General features: G+C 59.2%; 1 protein-coding gene across 16 annotated transcripts in view; it reads right to left on the reverse strand.

Moving 5' to 3' along the window:
• Nucleotides 1–18,812, reverse strand: part of BIN1 (bridging integrator 1) — a 55,291-nt gene that overhangs the window by 22,684 nt on the left and 13,795 nt on the right. For 14 of the 16 annotated variants that reach the window (XM_032636968.1, XM_032636981.1, XM_032636978.1 and 11 more), the window contains exon 2: nucleotides 4,806–4,886. In XM_032636968.1, the coding sequence (XP_032492859.1) occupies nucleotides 4,806–4,886 (81 nt within the window). Of the gene's footprint in view, nucleotides 1–4,805; nucleotides 4,887–10,299; nucleotides 10,439–18,812 lie in introns of those variants that run through there. The other 2 variants (XM_032636969.1, XM_032636972.1) reach the window with 2 other exon arrangements.

Raw genomic sequence — 18,812 nt, forward strand, 5'->3', positions numbered from 1 at the left:
AGGGTGGAACCACAGGCACAGCCTCAACTCCCTCTGGCCATCAGCACCGCAGAAGGCAGGAGCAGGACAGCTGAGCTCCAGGTGCGAGGAGGGGCGAGCAGGCTGAGGCCAGCGGGGAAAGTCTGAGACCACCGCCAGGGAGATGCTGAAGTTTTCAGAAGCCGCGTGGAAAGTGGGAGAAAGCACACATAGGCTTTGGGGCCGTGAAGACCCAGCTCTGTCCCTTACTAGACACGTAGCCTCTCTAAGCCTCGGTCTCCTTGCCTGCCAACTGGGTCGAATGACCCCAGCCTGGGAGACCACAAGCAAATGTGCGTGGAGTGCCTGCAGGGGCGCCTGGCACATCACAGGCCTTCAGGGAAATGGCTTAAGCGAGCTGGGCCGGGCCCGAGGTCGTGAAGGCCAGCCTCAGGAAGTGGGCTGTACACTGAGAACAATGATGGGGGACCTAGGGGGACACAGGAGACCGGGGCCTCTGGAGGGCCGTGACGGCAGACCTCCTGGGCTCTCCCTACCCTGACACCAGCCTACGCCTCAGTGACACCTTGTTTTGAAGTCCCTCCCCCTGGTGGAGGGTTAGATAGATGACAGCATAGAGCCACAGTCCCAGGAGACGTGAGCCCCTACAGAGCTCCACCCGGCCAGCCTGGAGCTCCCGTAGGAGACGGAAGGTGGTGGTCCACCCCTGCAGGTCAAGGCTCCAGCCGAGGGCAGGCAGGGACCCAGCCCCCCTGCACAGGCTCACCCCCAGCACCCTCAAACCTCTCCTGTCCCCCTGCAAACAGGCCCCCCTCTTTACAGTCAGAGCCCTTTCCTCCTGCCCTGGTGTCCTCAGAGCTCCGGGCAGCAGCTCCTCACTGGGGCCGGCACTTTCCACACACCAGCTCTCAACACCACTGTTTCCACCTAATGAAGAGGAAACTGAGAGGTTGCATGACTTGCCCAGGGTCACACGGGCACTGGGAGAGCCGACGAGAACCTCCAATACCTGGCCACTCAGGCCCCAGTTTGCCGAATGGGTCACGAAGGGGCCGGAACAGGCAGCTGCCTATTCGTTATGACGAATGCCTCCATGGGACAGCAGAGACCCTGTGCAAGGAGGGTTTCAGCACATCGCATTTAAAAGAAGGAAACCCTGGCCACATATCATTCTTAGGAACATCCAAGTTTGAGGTGTGCTGATTAAAGTACGAAACAAAAGGCCAATCCACAAGCATTCAAACCTCTCTGGAATTCCCTCAGGGATCGGGGAACCAGGAAGGGTCCACCCCATTCCTGATGCAGCCTTGATGCAGCCTCCCCAGTCTTCACAACTCAGTGCTTTGGTGGTAGAGATGAAGACTCAAATATGTTTGTGATGTGATGTTATTGTGCTCATCTGATGTCACAGAATCTTCCAGACCCAGCTTAGCCTCCATCACCTCGCTCCCCTCCCCAGAGTCCCCCAGCGTCTGTCTCCAATGCACCCTGAGAAGGGGGTCGCCGGTGGCGGGGTGGGGGGGGGGGGGTTGCCACGCTTGCCCAGGCTTCAGGCCGTACCAGGGCCCCTTGTGCTTCCCAAACAAGGCCACGCTGTGAGCAGGCACGCTGGGTACAGATGTGCAAGGCCCGCCCTGTGCCAACTGCAGCTGGGCCCAGGGTCGACGCCCCCCACCCCGGGGCCCCCAGCCAGCTGTCGCCTCAGGCGGGCGCCCAAGCCACCTCCCCTCCACACTGGCTCTGACAAACAAGGCGGAGGCTCCTGGGCTCTAACAAACGCCTTGCAGAGCAGCTGGGGAAGGATAAAGTTCTGGAGCCCCTGCCCCTCAGCCTGCTCTCCCGGCTCCGGACTTGGGAGTCTTGGAAGGGCACCACAGCCTGGGACTGACGGCAGGTGCGGCTCCATGGGGTGGCCAGCAGGCAGCCCATGTCCCCCGAACCTCCCTCCAAAGGCTCTCCCTGCCTCCCTGATGTCAGCCCCCATCTTCCCAGGGAATCCAGGGGGCAGGGAAGTCCTCCCCTGCACGGACCTCTCTGGCTCCAGCTGACTCTTGCCCCTCTGCAAGCAATGCCGTAGGAGCTTCAAACGACAGCCAGCAGTGCCCCCTTGGAGCAGAGGCCTGGGTGGATCCTGGGGGATGAGAAGGAATCAGACCTGCCCCACCTCAGTGACAGATAAACAGCAACGATGAGCCCTGGGGTGCAAGGTCCAGGTGGCTCCTAGGAGGAAGAGCTTGGGCCACCTGGAGGACCCAGGATGGCTTCCGGGAGGGCCTGAGCTGGGTTTGAAGCACTCAGGTGGGCGGGAGTGTGAGTGGGCCCTCCAGGGTTTCACAGTGCAGGGACGGGACGCAGGGGCAGGGATGTCGCAACTAACACTGAGCAGGCCCAGAAGAGCTATGTAAACCGGGTCCCTGTGAGAGCAGGTGACAGCAAGGTGACCGACACCCTCTCCTAGGACCCACCCCCATAGGAAGGGGTGGGAGATTCACTTCCTTGAAGCCCAAACTCCCTGCCATCCTGAACTCAGCTAGGGCTGACCCACTAGGCCTGGTGTTCCCAGGTGAAAAGCAGGGCTCCCTGTGCTCAAGCTTCACTTGGCCTTTCCCAAGCTGCCCCCCCCCCCCGCCCCCCACCAAGCCCTGCAGCTCCCTGAATTCACTCCCCTGAGAATAGTGACCCTCACACCTTTGTAAATCCTGAACCCCACCCACCCCCAGGTCCTAGTCATCTCCACACACCAATCAAATCCAGAACTGCCCAGCTGCCCTAACTCCTAAGGGAGGGTTACCCCAAGCCTCAAACGAGACCTTAAATTTGCCCACCCTGCTTCCACCCTTGGCCCCTCAGACGCCGACCACCCCACCCAGCCTGAGGGCAGAGCACCAGCTCAAATGACCGCCCATGTCCACAGCCAGGGAGCCACCAGCACTGGCTATCTTTAGCCCTGGCCTCACTCCCCAGCCCCTCTGGGCAAAGATCAGTGGGTGACTCCTTGCCCAGAGCCAGCGACCCAGAGGGAACTTCAGGGTTCTTGTTCAAACCTCTATTTTGCAAGTGAGAAATGTGAGGCCCAAGGGGCAAGGGCTCACACAGAGCCACACAGCCAGCAATGTCTCTGTTCTGGGCCTTGAAACATTCCTGGCCTGGGGGACAAGCAGCCATGGGGGCTCCCAGCCCTGTTCTGGGGAACCCCTCAGTTCAGCTTCTCTGGCAGGTGAGGGTAGACTTGGTCCTGGGCCCGTTCCCAGCTGGCACCCCGGCCCTCTCCCAGCAGGCTCCCCGGCCCTCTCCCAGCTGCTCCCCTGCCCTCTCCCAGCATGCATCCCTGCCCTCTCCCAGCTGTTCCCTCGCCCTCTCCCAGCATGCTCCCGGCCGTCTCCCAGCATGCACCCCTACCCCCTTTCAGCTGCTCCCCTGCCCTCTCCCAGCTGCTCCCCTGCCCTCTCCCAGCATGCACCCCTGCCCTCTCCCAGCAGGCTCCCTGACCCTCTCCCAGCTCCTCCCCTGCCCTCTCCCAGCATACATCCCTGCCCTCTCCCAGCATGCTCTTTGGCCCTCTCCCAGCATGCACCCCTGCCCTCTCCCAGCATGCTCTTCAGCCCTCTCCCAGCTGCTCCGAGCCCCTGGCCAGCGGGCTGTCAGAGTTTTCCAAAGGAGGCCCCTTCCGCCAGAGGTTCCATTCCAGCCGCAGAGGCCGTGGTGGGTACCTTCCGTGCTTTCTGAGGCGTCAGGTGTGGACAAGCAGGAGAGGCCTGGGCCCTCCCAGCCCCTGTCTAGGCCCACCTGGCCCCTTTCCTAGCAGAGCTGAGACCCTGACCTCACTCCCCACAGCCATGCCCATTCCTGTGGCCTCCTCTGGCCCCCATCCCCATCTGTCACTCACTGGGGCTGGTCTGCAGAAGCCACAGAGCCGTGGCCCAGCTCTCTCTCCCTGCCTCCTTGGCCCTGCCCAGTGAGGGGACACTTGCCAGGGTCATTTCATTCTCCTCTTCTACTACACTCAGACACAGCCACCAAAGTAGCTTATTCTAGACTTAGCCGACCTGAGCGGGGAAGGTCTCAGGTACAACCCAGTCAGGGTATTTAGAGCCCTTTGGTCAGGAAGTCCTCCCTTGGATCTAACCACTGCCCCCAGGCTGCCAACATAATTAAGGCCCTCCTGTCACCGGCCCCTGGCCTGTAAAAGGAATTGCTAAGGATGCCCTTCAAGTCCCTTGCAGTTTTTGGAATCAGACAAGTATGGGTCTGAATCCACTCCCAAAGCTGGGTGGCCTTGGGCAAATCACCCAACTTCTCTGAGCCTCAACTGCTTCATCTGTGAAAGGGGCACAGTGACACCAGCTGCCTTACAGGGTTGTTACAGGCACCCACAAGCCATCTACAAATGGCCAGGCCCGGAGCTTGCCACTCAGCCAGGCACGGTCGACACTTTGATCGAGGTGCCCAAATCAAAGCCAGTCTGCTCTGCTCCCACATTAAACCCTGCAGATACCACTCTCCTCACAAGAAGCTTCTAGAGATCCCACTTGCCTTGACATTCAAGGTTTCCCAGAGCCTGGGCACAATCTAATGACAGCTCCCACCCCAACCTTAAGTGTTACCAAGGACCTAAGGTGTACCCCTGCCCCTCCTTCCTCTCCCCCACGGTCCACACCCAGGGCCGATGCTCCCTCTTCCAAGAAGCCTTCCGTGACCTCGCCAGCCCACACTGATGCTCTTCTCAGGTTCCCCTTGCCCACAAATTCAGCTCTTGACATTTTCCACCTGGCAGCCACAGTTCCATTTTCACAAGCTCCCGAAGGCCAAGGGCCACCCACACTCACCAGCTGCTTGTTGAAATTCTGGACACACTGTTCAAACTGCTCATCCTTTGTCTCATCCGCCTTCCCCAGTTTCTGAAGGACCTGCCAAGGCAGAGGGAGAAAGAAAGTGTGTTACTCTGAGAAGGGAAGTAGCCAAACCAAGAGGGCCCTGTCACCAATACCACAGACCCCTCCCCACCCCAGCCAGGGTCGGGTCTGGGAGGCCCATGGCCAATATCACCCAGCCAGCCCAGAGCACCGGGACCATCAGAGGTCTTGTGGCTGCTGTGACCCCCAAGGGCAGGACTGAGACCCTCTTCATCCTCTACACAGGGCTCACCCATCAGTCAAGAGGAGGAACTTAGGACAGACTTGCTGTAGTAACCGAAACAGCAGTATGAGGGGTCGGGCGCCCCTCCTAGCTGACCTTACACTGCACCCCTGGGTGCTCCGCCCCCACCCTGGCAGCTGAACATGAGGGGGCCAGTAGGGGCAGCCCCACCTCCCCACATGACTCCTTTTCCTGGGCCCAAGGCTCATAAATACCAGGCGGAGGGGCAGGGAAGTGACCGCCCCAGGACCAGGAGGGCAGGGAGGGTGGCTGGGCGTCAGGCTCTTGCAGTCCCTGGAAGTCAGCTCCCAATCTGACCGGAGTTTCAGTTGTGACCCATTCTAGCCCATATCTAGACTCCCTCCCACCCCTGGCACTCACACTGGCACACGTGCATTCACACACACAGGCACACAAGGGCACACACACGTGGGCTCACGGCCACACACTCTACTCCCCAAATCCCAGAGGCAGACTCGCCCCTCTGTGAGTCACAGCTGTCCCTTCTCAGCTGTGTCAGCAGAGAGGGCACTGAGGACACAGATGGGGAGGTGGGTGGGTAAAGGCAGAGAGAGAGACCCAAGGCCGGGAGAGGGGGAAAGATCTAGAAAAAGAGGGAGCCAGACCAGGAGCCTGAGAGGAAGCCCTGGCCCACCAGGATCTCCCAGACTCCCCTCTCCCAGCTTCTGTCCCTCCAATCCCAGAGTTCTCTATGGGCAGAGAGAGAGAGCGACAATAAAGAAGCAAGGAAGGGTGAGGGCAATGGGAAGACAGCAGAGGAAAACATGAGATGGGGGTACAGGAAGGGGATACTGAGGGAGACAGGAGGTGGGGTGTGCAGGGGTAGAGGGAGGCAAAGATGCCCCTCCACAGGCCTGGGCAGGCAAGCAAAAAGGACAACACCGAGATGATGGTCGGCAGAGACGGCAGCCAAGACCCAACAAGAATAACAAGTAAGCAGGTGGTAATGGGTGAGGGTGGCAGGTGGAGTAGACAAACAAGTGGGCCCCTGGCAGGGATGAGTACCAGATGGGGCTGGAATGCCAGGCCAGTGTCCTAGACCGAGGGATGCCCAGTCCCAGAACACAGCCTGGACCCTTCCCACCCCTGACTGACCCTAAGATGGCCTGTGCTGCCCCGCTCCCCCTCCCCCAGCTGCCCAGGAGCCAGGGCGAGGCCAGTCAGCTCTCAGACCCTCTCTCTCATCATGCAATGCATTCGGCCATCTCTTGCCAAACTCCCGCTCTGTGCCCAGCCCTGATCATCTCTGCTGGGTCAGCAAATCATTCAGACGTGTGTCCAGTCCCAAGAGAGGGGGAGGTACAAGAGCCTGCGGGAGCCCAGGATGGAGATCCTATCCAGGCCGGGCAATCAAGGAAGACTTCCAGGGGGAAGTGGCAGCTCAGACGGAGGGGAGAGCTTGCAGCAAAGGCGAGGAGGACCAGAAAGATGAGGTCCGTTACCAGGGAATTTCAAGTCGCTCAAGATGACTAGAGGTCGTAAAGGATGGAGAGGAAAGGTGAGAGTGGCGGGTGCAGGGGCAGCGGTGCACACTGGGGAGCAGCCCGCCAACAACTTTGTGCTACAACAGTCAGGACACTCCACGGGCAAAGTGCAGCTGGATGCCAAGGGCCAACACGGGACTGAGAGGAGAAAAGCAAAACCACGAGCAGGAAAACGGGCACTTTGGGACTCCCCTGGCAGTCCCGTGGTTAAGACTCCGCGCTTCCAATGCATGGCGGGAGCGCAGGTTCGATCCCTGGTCAGGGAACTAAGATCCCACATGCCGCACAGCGTGGCCAAGAAAAGAGTTCTAAAAAGAAGAAAGTAAAAGAAAGAAAACAGGCACTTCCCTCAATCCACAGGCTCCCCATTCCCCTGGCAGCCACATCCGGCTGGCCCCATGGGAACAGGGTGGAGCTGTGGGGATGCCCAGCCCACTCGACACTGAGCACAAGTAGGTGACTCACCCCATCAACGCCCACCCCACAGCCCCACCACCTCCAGAGAGAGAAATGGACCACCAGGTGGGAAAGAACCTGCAGAAGTCAGCAGGGGCCACTGGAGCAAACCATCAGGCAGGAGAACTGGAAAGGGAGCCTGTCCACCCCCTGCCTCTCCTTCTCCCTGAGGAGATGCCCTCCATCAGTGGAGTCACCAGTGCCCGCCCGGCTATCAGGGCTCCTGAGAACACCAAGGCCCCGATGTACACACAGACATGCACACCTGGCCCCAGGCATCCAACACAGCTGTGGGTTTCCCCCAGCCAGCGGAAGCCACCAGAGAGAGCTTCAGGCCTCGAGAAAGAGGCCAGCCATGGTGAGACTACGCCAGGTGGTGAGAAGAACCCTGAGAAAAGGGACTCTGACCATCTCTCTCAACCTCAAGTGCCTTGTCGGAAAATAAAAAGGATGTTAGCGGGCTTCCCTGGTGGCGCTGTTGTTAAGAATCCATCTGCCAATGCAGGGGACACGGGTTCGAGCCCTGGTCCGGGAAGATCCCACATGCCGCGGAGCAACTAAGCCCGCAAGCCACAACTACTGAAGCCCGTGCGCCTAGAGCCCGTGCTTCGCAACAAAAGAAGCCACCGCAATGAGAAGCCCACGCACCTCAACGAAGAGTAGTCCCCGCTCGCCACAACTAGAGAAAGCCCGTGTGCAGCAACAAAGACCCAATGCAACCAAGTAATTAATTAATTTTTTTTTTAATAAAGGACATTGGCGCCCACCTTAAGGCTCATGTCTGTAAAACGTCTCTGTACCTGGCCCATAGGAGGTACCCAAGTACAGGTGATCCCCTAAAAGACTTTCAGAACAGCCTTCACACAGTTGATGGCTGGACCTGACACGAACCCACCCTCCCAGTCCAGACAGATGGCATCCCAAGATATCAGACACTTGCACACACTCTGTACCTGAATGCAAGGGCATGCATGTGCACACAGAAGACTCCTATTCATCCTCCAAAACCCTGCTCAGGCGACACCTCCTCTGTGAAGCTGCCCCTGCCCTTTCCCTCCTCCACCCCACTCTGTACCACTTAGGGCCTATACCAACTCTCCTCATTGCCTGAGTGTCTGCCTCTGGCCTTGCCCAAGCCTGCACAGCCTGAGATCGAGGACAGTGTCCAGCCCTCTCTGTGTCCCCAGCTCCGTTACAGGGCTGGGCACAGGGTGGACACACAACTCGTTCTCATCTGAGCTTTGAACTTTGAGATCAGAGTCTTGACCTTGAACAAAACAGTCCGCCTCTCAGTTTCCTGTTATGCAAAATGAGAGGGTCGTGTATGGAAAGTCCTCAGCCTGACACGCAGAGAGCTCACCATGAAGGTGGCTGTTAGGATCAGGGTGAGATCTGGCATTCACACGAATTTGAGGTCTGGTCTTGGGTAACGTGTGTTGGTTCCAGTAGGTCCCAGCCCTGCAAAGTCAGTGTGGAAGGCGGTGACCAGCACGGCTCCATGTGACCTCAGCCTAACTGCTTAACTCGCTACACCTCAGTGCCTGCCTCTGACACAGGAGTAACTGTACCCACGGCACCGTCGAGGCTCAGGGCACCGCCCAGTGAGTGTGTGCTGGCCTTGGCCTTGTTTATTGCTCACTTTACAGACAAGGGGAGGAGGGCACACAGCCTGGGTCCTCGTCCTCAGGGGGAGCTCCCAGTGTGGCTACTGGGGGAAAAACAAGCTGGGCACCACCTGCCCCAGGCCAGGGACCAGGACAAAATTTGTTGCAGTAAAGCCCCACAGCACCGATGGCTATCCTGTTTGCCACCCTCCATAGCTGGGCCTCCTGCCACGCCCCAGACACTGGGGAAGAGGCCTTTCTGACCAGCCTCTGGGGTGCCCAGACTGCACCCGATCACCCTGCCACCTAAAAGCCGCTGGGCCATGCCCGATCTGTCCCCACCCCCACAGAGGCCCCAGGGTGGCTCTGTCCAGCCCTCACACACACAAGCTCACAGCCCTCTCCTCGCCGAGAGGGGAGCCCCAGACTCTCCTGTGTCACGCTAAGCACACGCTCATCATGCATGTCTCCCCTGTAATAAAAAAAGGGGAGCCTTTTTGACGATGCGACAGATGACACCAAGGTCGCAGTTGCTCAGCCCAAGCCCAGCGGTCCAGGAAGCCTTATCGGTGCCACCCCGTCTGCTCTCACCACATCCTCAGTGCAGCTAGATAGCAGAGGGTATGGAGAGCCTCGGAAGGACCAGCCCCGGGCAGGGCAGAAAAAGGGGAGCTGGTGGCAGAACGAACCTCCCCGACAGCGTCCATGGGTCAGCCTGTCCGGGCTGGGCTGTGACCCAGGGCCAGTGGCCCCTCCCTGGGTGGGGCAGGAGGCTCACAGGACACGGCTGAGTGCCTCTAAGTGCCAGGGCTCAGCGACAGCTTCCTGTGGCCGGGGTGCTGCAGGGGGAGGGGGGTGCCCCTTCCCCAGCCCCTCTCACGGCCCAGAGGCCTCGTCCGGGCCATCTTGCCAGGCCCCCTCCTCTCCTCCTGGATGGCCAGTGGCCCCAGGGGACAGACCAGCTGTGCCACACACCCGGCCACCAAACCCAGAAGAACAGAAAGGGCCCCCGGGGCCAGTCTCGTTCGAACTAGGGACAAATTATCGCTCACTGCCCACCAAGCACAGCACTTTACAGACACCACGGGCCCCCTCCTCACAGGTAAGTGTCCTTGGCTCCACGTGACATATGGCAGGCAAATCAGGACACACAGCCTAGGGCCTCACAGTCAGGAGTGAGCACAGGGCTGCTCCCAAGCTCCAGACTGGAGAAGGGGCACCCAGCACACCTGGCCCCCTCCAAGCCACCCCAGCCCAGCCAACACAGCGCAGGGGAGCAAGCGTGCAGGCACTCACCCCTAGGCTGACCCCAGGGGCCCCGCTTGGACCCCTCCCTCCTCCCAGAGCGTGGCCCGCCCCCTGCATGTGTGGGACACATGCCCACATCTGAACATGTAGCACAGGGCTGGCAAGAAAAGCCCAGCCCAGGGGCCTAGGACAGAAGCCCTGGTCCCCAGGCTCTGGACCAGGCTAGAAAAGCCCTTCTAGAGACCAGCAGAGATGGAGACCTCCTCCCGCCTCCCCCAGCACCCGGAGCCCTCACGCTCACACACACAGAGGAGCGTTCAGCTCCCCCGGGCACCCACCACCCAGCCGCTGAGACCCCAGCAGGCCTTCACCTTCCTCATCATCTCCTCCGGCACCTCCACGGCCACGGCCTCGGCTGAGGTTGGTCACGGAATGAGCTGCGCCCGGGCGGCTGGGCGTCACCACTGCACTTCCTCCTCTGGGCAGGGCCTGCGGTCCGGGGACCACAGCGACAGGATGCACGTCCTTGCAGCCTCACAGAGGCTCCCAGGCAGGCAGGGGCACACAGACAGGCAGGCAGATGGGCAGGTGGAAGGCCAGGCTTCCCCAGGGGTCACACAGCAGGGACCCATTTGGATGGAGACACGCCAAGAGGCAAAAATGAAGAGGTGGCCATCAGAATTGGACCAAAGGCCACCTGGTGGCTGGAGCTGCCCCCTACCAGGATATTCTGCCCCAACTTTCCACAGCCTCAGGGTCTCTGGCTCATTCCCCGACACCCTGGGGTGACCCCCTGACTCCTGCCCGACGGCTCCATCCTCTGTTCCAAACAGCGGGATGGGCCGGCTTCATGGTCCTCGAGCCCAGATGCTGCCCAGGCCCCCCGGGGCCCCCTGTGATGGACGCCTGTCCCCACACTCCTCCCAACCCTCTAGTTAACCTAGGAGCCAGGTGGGCAGGGCCTCAGCAGAGCAAGGAGGGAGAGGGGAGAGGTAAGCCCCAGCCCACCAGGCACGGCCACATTGCATAGGCCCCCTCCTGACTTCTAGTTTGAAATATAACCCACATAAATGGCAAAACAAGTTGAAAGAAGAGACTGCTCTCTGCCCTTCCCCAAACTCACCAATTATTACCACAGGCCACAATTTTTCTCTCTTTCTCTCTATTGAAACAGTTTAGTTCGCTTGTTTGTATGTTAGCCCAACCACTGGAAAGTAGGCTGCAAACATCATGACCCTGTACCCCAAGTCCTTCACCCCTAATGACGTCGGCACATTTATGTCGGCACATTTCCAAGAATAAGAATGTTCTCCTAAATCCCCGTGGTACCATGGCACCCCCGATGTTTACTCTTTACTTATTACTATTACCCAATATACGTCCATATACAAACATGCCTAGTTGTCCCCCAAATCTTCCTTAGGTCTGGGTTATTTGTTTTTTGATCTGGGATCCAAACACAGTTCATAGTTCACACATTGCTTTTTTTTTTTAATTGAAGTATAGTTGACTTACAATGCTGTGTTAATTTCTGCTGTACAGCAAAGTGATTCAGTTATACCAAAGTGGGGTCCACGGACCATCAGCATCACAGCCCTTTGGGAGCCTGGCAGAAATACAGAATTTCAGGCTCCACCCCAGACCTGCTGGATTCGAGGACGCATTTTAACAAGTCCCCTAGGGCTCTGTGTGCATTAAAGTCTGAAAAGCTCTGTGCCTCTCATCTTTGCCCGAACCAACTGTTATCGCGGGCTTCTATCACCTCCTCTATATTACCTGGCGTGCTATAAAGAAGTCCTTCCCCTGGTCTTGCCTTTATGGGGATATTGTTATGGACTCTTGCCTCCGTTTTGCATTCAATGTGCTATAGTCTATTACCATCATTATTCTTTTTCACGCTCAAACTGTCCTAAATTCTGCCAGTGGGAGCCTGTGGACACGCCTCCACTAGTCTTTGAGCACTTCCTTGCTTCCTGACACTACGAGATGCTCCAGGCTCAGCGGGTCCCTGCCCCGGCCCTAGCATCAGCCATTCCTCCAAGAAGCCCAGGGTCCCTTTAGGGGAGAGGTGTGCTCACTGCTCCTGGGTGTCCGGTTCCTAGGTCTTTCTTTTCATCTTATGCCAGGCCTAGAGCTATGTATTCTCACCACCACTTTAGAGATGAGAAAAGGAAGGAATTTGGCCACAGGGCCAAGAAGGAGCAGAGCCAGGGCCCCGTGGCTGAGCAAGTGTGGCCCAGATCTCGTCTGCTGTGGAAAGTGAGCTAGACTCAAGGCCCTGCAGCTGCCCACTGGGTCCGTCCCTGCCGAGGCCGAGGCCACACCACCCGGTGACTGAGCCCTGGGGATGCAGAGGTGATGGGCTCCTCCGACAGTCGACCCTAGCCCAGGGATGCCCTGCTGGCCTGGCCGAACCCTTCTTGGCACTGTGCAGCCGTCTGGACCCCTTGGGCCTCTTCTTCCAGTGGGCCTTGGCACCCCCATTTCATGAATGAGAATGAGACAGCCTGGGACCTGGGACCCTTTGCTGCAATGCTTGCACCTGGACATACCTCTCCACGAGCAACAAAATATAAAGAAACTCTAAGGGACTAAAAGTAACTGCGTGCTTGCACAGTTGGGGCAAAATTATGGACAAAAGATACAAAGAGACCAAAAAACCCAGCTGCCACTTTTGAAGAGCCCGGAGCAAAAGCAGGGGGTCGGGAGCAAAAACAGGGTACCGCGCATGCCCCCTGCACACAGCACCACCAAGGGGGTGGACAAAGCACCTCAGCCACCCCTCCGGCCAGACCCCTGGACACACCTCTACCCCCACCCCATATAAGGAACAAGCTCTCCCCCCTCAGCGAGCAAGGGAAGCTGTTGTGTGTTCTCGCTCCCACCAGCTGCAGCGGAGGGGCGGGGGGGAGGGCCCGTAAAGCCTTGCCTGAATTTCTGGTCTGGCCCCTAGTCAGTTTCTATTGCTTGCGGAAGGCCAAGAACCCCGGTCTGTATCAAGGAGACTGGGCCGGCCAGGACTGGACCCAGGGCTCCTGACTCCTGGGTCCTTTTCCCCGGCTGCCGCTCCTGGGCTGCAGCCCCTGCCCCCGGCTGGCTGGTGACTACACCGAGGCTGCCTCGCCCGCCGAGGGCCCGTGAACTCACGCAGACGCATCAGGTACCTCTGCCTCCAGAACCACAGTGCTCACGCCCAAGGCTGGCGATCTGCTGGCCAATGTGACACGGCTACAGCCCCAGAGCGGCCGCTGCACCCTGGCATTGGGTGGGCACCAGGCAGAGAGCGGCTAGAACGAGGGGTCTGGCCTCGCTGGCCTGGCTGTGACCGGCAGCGGTGGGGAGCGGCTCAGGCTCCTGCCTGGGAGCAGAGCCCAGGCCCCGGAAAGCCGGTCCAGAGCACAGGGCTTCCAGAACGCATGGCAAGGGGCCCTCCAACAGCACTCCTCAGCCCTCCTGCGGTGCCAGGCTGGCCATACACCAGGCTCAGCCTGACGACTTCTCCAACAGGCAATGACTTTTTAAGAAAGATAAATGTTAAAACGCCGGCCTTGGGCAAGAGCCAGGAACAGCATTCCAACCCCAGCAGGCAAGAACGCCCCCCAACGCAGGCCCGTGTGCACACTCGCGTGTACGCGTGGCGGTGCTCGCCCACGTGTCTGCACACAGCCCCACACACGCTCCCGGACACGGCTCCTGCCCCAGCCTTTCAGTCGCCTCCGGACACAGGAGGAAGGTGGCAGGAGGAACCACACGGAGGCCACAGAGCCAGGCAAGAAGCAGAGTGGAGGCCAGGAGACAGTGTGGAAGAAGAATCCGGAATGCAGAAGGGAGCTGGGGAGAAAACCAGAGAAAGGGAAAGCAACAGTCTCCCAGGGGGGCAAGCCAGGCTCCAGGCCTGGGAAGGGCCACCTCTGGGCCGGCGGGTCTCAGGAGAGGGCGTCCCAACTCCAGCTCCCTCTCCCCAGCCCGGCACACACGCAGGGCTGCCCCCAAGAGACAGCCCCCTTCCCTGGTTCCTCTGTGCCCCCATCTTTGCTCGGCACCTCCGTCTCCCCAGGCTGGCTGGAGGAGGTGACAGGAGAGGTTGCCACCCGCCGTCCTTTCAGGGGAAGTCTGTGAGCTCAGCTCACACCCGGGGCGGGGGGTACCCCTCACCATCGGATGTCATCTCTCAGCCATGCACCCGCCCAGCCAAGCTCCCCATGGACTGCATCTGCCCCTCCTTCGAAGCTCCACAAAGATCATAGTGCAAGGCATGACCCCAGGGAGCCCTGGCCAAGGACCCAGCTTGAGGGGGTCCCACCACCCCTGACACTGCCTTACAGGTGGGCTCATATCACGAGGACATCCCAAGGTGTGACTGTTGGTCCCATGTTACAGATGAAGAAACAGGCTCAGAGAGGTCACTCAGCTAATGAGTGGCAGAGCCAGGATCCCGAACCTGATGGATTTCAAAACCGAAACCCAACTTGTGATTCTTTTTTTTTTTTTCTTTTGGCCGCACCACTGGGCTTGCAGGATCTTAGTTCCCCAACCAGTGATTGAACCCGGGTCCCCCAGAGCAGTGAAAGCTCGGAGTCCTAACCACTGGACCGCCAGGGAAATCCCACAACTTGTGATCCATAAACAGGGATACAGAGCCGCCTGGGGGTAACAGGAAGCGTGTCCGTTTACTACAAAAGATTCCTGCTCCACCCTGCAGCGTTCCAAAGATTTGACTGGTAAAGAAACCACTTTTGTGACATAAGCGGCACAGATTGTGTATTAGAATGCAAAGTTTGCAAACATTTTTGCAATGAAATACAAAGCTGAAAAACATTTCCAGGTTCCCCTCCCAAGCCTCCCTGAAGCGCCAGGGCCTCACCCCACTTGGTGATCTATTTTTCTTCCCAAGTCCTCATGTTCTGGAAGTCGCTATCCCCTGACACCAGTCCACAGAGACTCATCATCCTTTCCTGTGGGCCCTGGTAAGAACGGCTGACCGACTAAAGAAGCCAATGGGCCTTTCTTGGGAAACTGTCACTCTAAAATTATCTCCTTCCTCTTTTAGTGATTCTTCCTTTCCTTTAGAAATACTGGCGAGAGTGAAAAGTGATGTTTGGTTTTCTTTTTTTACGTCCTTAACTGGTACACAAACACTTGGCCGCCATGTATGTCAGACCCACAACAGCGCCTTGAAATACGACAGTCTGGTCGAAACCAGTTTACTTACTCCCAGGTAAGGAGTTTCCAGGTGATTCCAGCCAAGAAACCCTGCCCTCCTCTGCTCTCTCCCCTCCCCTCCCTGGAAGCCTGAAATTCCAGCCTGTTCAGCAGATAAGCCAGTGGCCAGAAGCCAGAGCAGGGCCACCCTGACCCCAGAGGAAGCTAGGGTGGGCTGCGGTGGGTGCAGGAGGCTGGAACAGCCCAGAACAGAGCGCCGGGGAGCAGAGGCAGCAGGGGCCAAAGTTGGGATGGGGAAGGGGTTGGGGGGTGCTGGGAGGGGTGGGGCTGGGCTGGGCCTGTGCAGGGCGGAGGCAGCCACAGATCAGACGCAGCCGCTAATCCAAAGGCGTCCGGAGAAGCTTACAAGCATTCGCTAAATCCCATGAGAGGGAGGTATTCAGATGAGGAAACTTGAGGCCTGGGACTTCCCTGGCGGTCCAGTGGTTAGGGCTCCACGCTTCCACTGCAGGGGCCCTGGGTTCCATCCTTAGTCGGGGAGCTAAGATCCCTCATGCCACGCGGTGTGGCCAAAAAAAAAAAAAAGGTATTATAGAGAACTATCAGGCAGTAAATTAATAAAAATATGTTGTAGAAAGAAAAAAACAAAAACTTGAGGCCTAATGCCCCTGGTCTCAGGGCTAAGTAAACAGGAGCTAGAATCTGAACCTGGCCATTGGTTCCCAAACAAAATGGCTCTAAAGGAGCCCCTTTCCTCTCAGGGAGGACCTGGGAGGGGTTCAGCCCACATGGGGTGCCCTGGAGCCCCAAGGGGGCACAGGAGGGGGCCCAGGCTCGGTCATGACTGGCTCCCCTCTCCTCAGGAACCACCCGCCAGTCTGAGCCCATTCCTGGATGTCCACAGAACCAGAACCAGAAGCAGGCCTCCATGTGGGTAGGAGGGCTTCTGGAAGGGCCGGTGCTCCAAGGGGGAGGCGTGTCCAGTGGCGATGGAAGTCTCTGAACAAACACACAGCAGGGCACAGAGAGGGCAGGGCTCAGGGACGTGACCTCTGTGACCTGATGAAGGAGCGAGACCACGCCAGGCAGAGGGCACAGCAAGTGCAAAGGCCCTGGGGTGGGAAGAGCAGGCCAGAGTGTGAAAGAGGGCAAGAGGGCAGGCGTAGGAGGAAGATGCCCTGCACACAGGTGCTGAGCCCTTCGCATGGAAGGAAGCACTATTATTATCCCCACTTTGCAGACATGGAAACTGAGGCACTGCCTTAAAAACTCCCCAGGGTCACACAGCCAGCCAGCGGGGTGGTTAGGATCCAAAGCCCGAGCCTGGCTCCAGAGGCTAGACCCTCCAACCACTGCACAAACTGCCTTGGCAGCCAGGGCCAGGCCACAGGGCTTTGAAACTCCAGCGGGGGGTAGGAGGCTCTGGAGAGCTGTGATCTGACCCACAGATCTGAGCCCAGGCGGCTGTGTGGGAACAGACTGCAGAGCAGGTTGGAGCAGGGAGCCCACTTGGGTGACTACAGTGACCCAGGTGAGAGGCAATGATGGTTTAGGGCCAAGACAGGAAATGGCGAGAAGTGCTCAAGGATGGGGGGACAGGGAGAAAACTGAGGGGGACGCCAGGTTTGAGCGACAAGAGGGAAGGAGCCTGAATCACCCGAGGTGGGGACACCTGGGGGTCACAGTGAGCCTGAGGTCCCCAGAGGTGTCGGAAGGCAGGTAGGCGGGGCCCGGGGGCCAGGGCTCACCTTTCTGAGCCCTGAGCCCCATCAGCAAACCCAGCCAAGACCTCAAGGGTGTATAAGGATGAAGTGGGGCTGTGTAGCCAAGAGGGTCCAGCACAGAGCAGGGGCTGGCTTCCCCCTGTCCCTTTACCCCTATGTCGACCTGGGATTCCTCCCACCCAAGCCAGAAAGCTCTAGCAGCCGCTCCCACCTCGTTCCCTCACCTCCACCACCCCTCCGGCCCACACATCCCTTTCCTGTGCCTGGTGCCTGGCGCCCCAAGCACCTGCTCGCCATGACTCACTCGGGCTTACACACAGCATTGCACGGCAGCCAGCCCACCTCCCGTTCCTGGTCCCACCGCCCTCAGCAGCCTCCTCCCCCTGGCTCTGCAGGGGCCCTGCCAGCCCCACCACCATTACCCTGACCCCTGGTAAAAGGGTAAACTGGTAAAGGCCCCCTGGAGCCCAAACAGCGGCTCAGAGTACTGGCCTCTGACGACCCACAAGCAGCCCTGCTGGGCCTTGCTATCTGACATCCCAGCGCTGATCCCAGCATGCCGCCCACTCTACAGAGGGGTCAGGGAGGGCTCTCAGCCACAAGGTCACCCGCCGGCCACTTGCTTCCGTGCTGGGTGGGGCCAGCAGAGGACGCGCACAGCCCCGCCCTGCGCCCAGCCCTCCACACCACCTGTTCTGAGACATCAGCTCCACCCACCCCCAGCCACCGCCGGCCCACCTGTCCCCTCCATGCGAGTGTGGGTGCTATTCTCAGCCCCAGGCGCCACGATGCCGGCCATCAGCAGAGGGGTGGAATCTGCCCCTCCAGCCCAGCCACCTCCCACCAGCCCCTCATCAGCTGCTTGCTGGGCTCCCTGGGGGAACAGCCTGTGTGGAGAAGCAGCAAAGCACGAGCCCAGCCCCCAACTCAGCAGAGCACAGAGCCAGAGCCAGGCCAGGGGAGGTGAAGGTCTCACCTCCACCCACCTGCCTGGGGCCAAGCAAAGGTCTGACAGGGCAGGACCACGGCCACCTCCACGATATTCATCAGAAAACCACTTCCCTACTGACGCCAGGCCAAGCCGGCCCTTCACATCACCTCTTCCAGGCAGCCTTCCCTGACCCCCACCCCAGACTCCCACCCCAGGCACAAGGCTTCACTCATTCCTCTGAATGCCCTCGGCCCTTTGCCTATGTCTGTTTGGCCTCAATGTGCAACCAGGCTATTCATTCATTTTACCACTCGGAATCCTCCATGGCCTCCATGGCTGTGGACCTGGAACTATTAAAGAGTACCTAAAGGACATAAGACATGTGGTATTTTTTCAACATGTTAGGGCTTTTATTTTGGTTATTGTTGTTATTTTTGTCACTCAAAGGAGTTGATGCCCAGAGTCAGCTTTAAATAGCTCCACCCAGTCCTGCCAAGTGCAGATACATGCCCTGCCCACAACACAGCACGGGGGAGGGCCGGCTCCCTCCCCCCTCGCCCCACCTCTCCCCACCCCGGCCCTGTGGTCCCTCCCAGGCCCTCGGCTGCCCCGGAGCTGTCCTTAGGGCTCCCCTAACGCAGCCCTGGCCTGATTCCAAGTTGCCACTACCTGTGAGGACACCCCACTTTGCAGATGCAGAATCAAAGGCTGGGGACTCACTGGTACAGGGCCCCAGAGCAGAAGAGGGGGCCAGGGCCAGTGCCACTGCTTTCCACTAGAGCAGGGGCTGGGGGAAGGCTGCGAGGGGCCTGGGAGGGGCTGGAAGGGAGCATAGTCAGAGCAAGGGCGAAGACCAGGATGCGGGAAACAAGAGGGGCCCAGAGTGGGAGTCCGGTGGTGGCCCCGCCCCTGGCAGAGGCGCTGACTGTCAGCGGGCAAGAGGGGCTTTCCCAGGCTCCCTCCTGCTAACCCTGCACAACTGGTCTTGGGCTGCGGCGGGGTAGAGAGATACTGTGGGCAGGGAGGGGCCTGAGGGGGAGGCACTGGTCCTCCCAGCCCAGCAGAT

Source organism: Phocoena sinus, chromosome 7 (assembly GCF_008692025.1).
Source record: "Phocoena sinus isolate mPhoSin1 chromosome 7, mPhoSin1.pri, whole genome shotgun sequence".
Lineage (NCBI taxonomy): Eukaryota > Metazoa > Chordata > Mammalia > Artiodactyla > Phocoenidae > Phocoena > Phocoena sinus.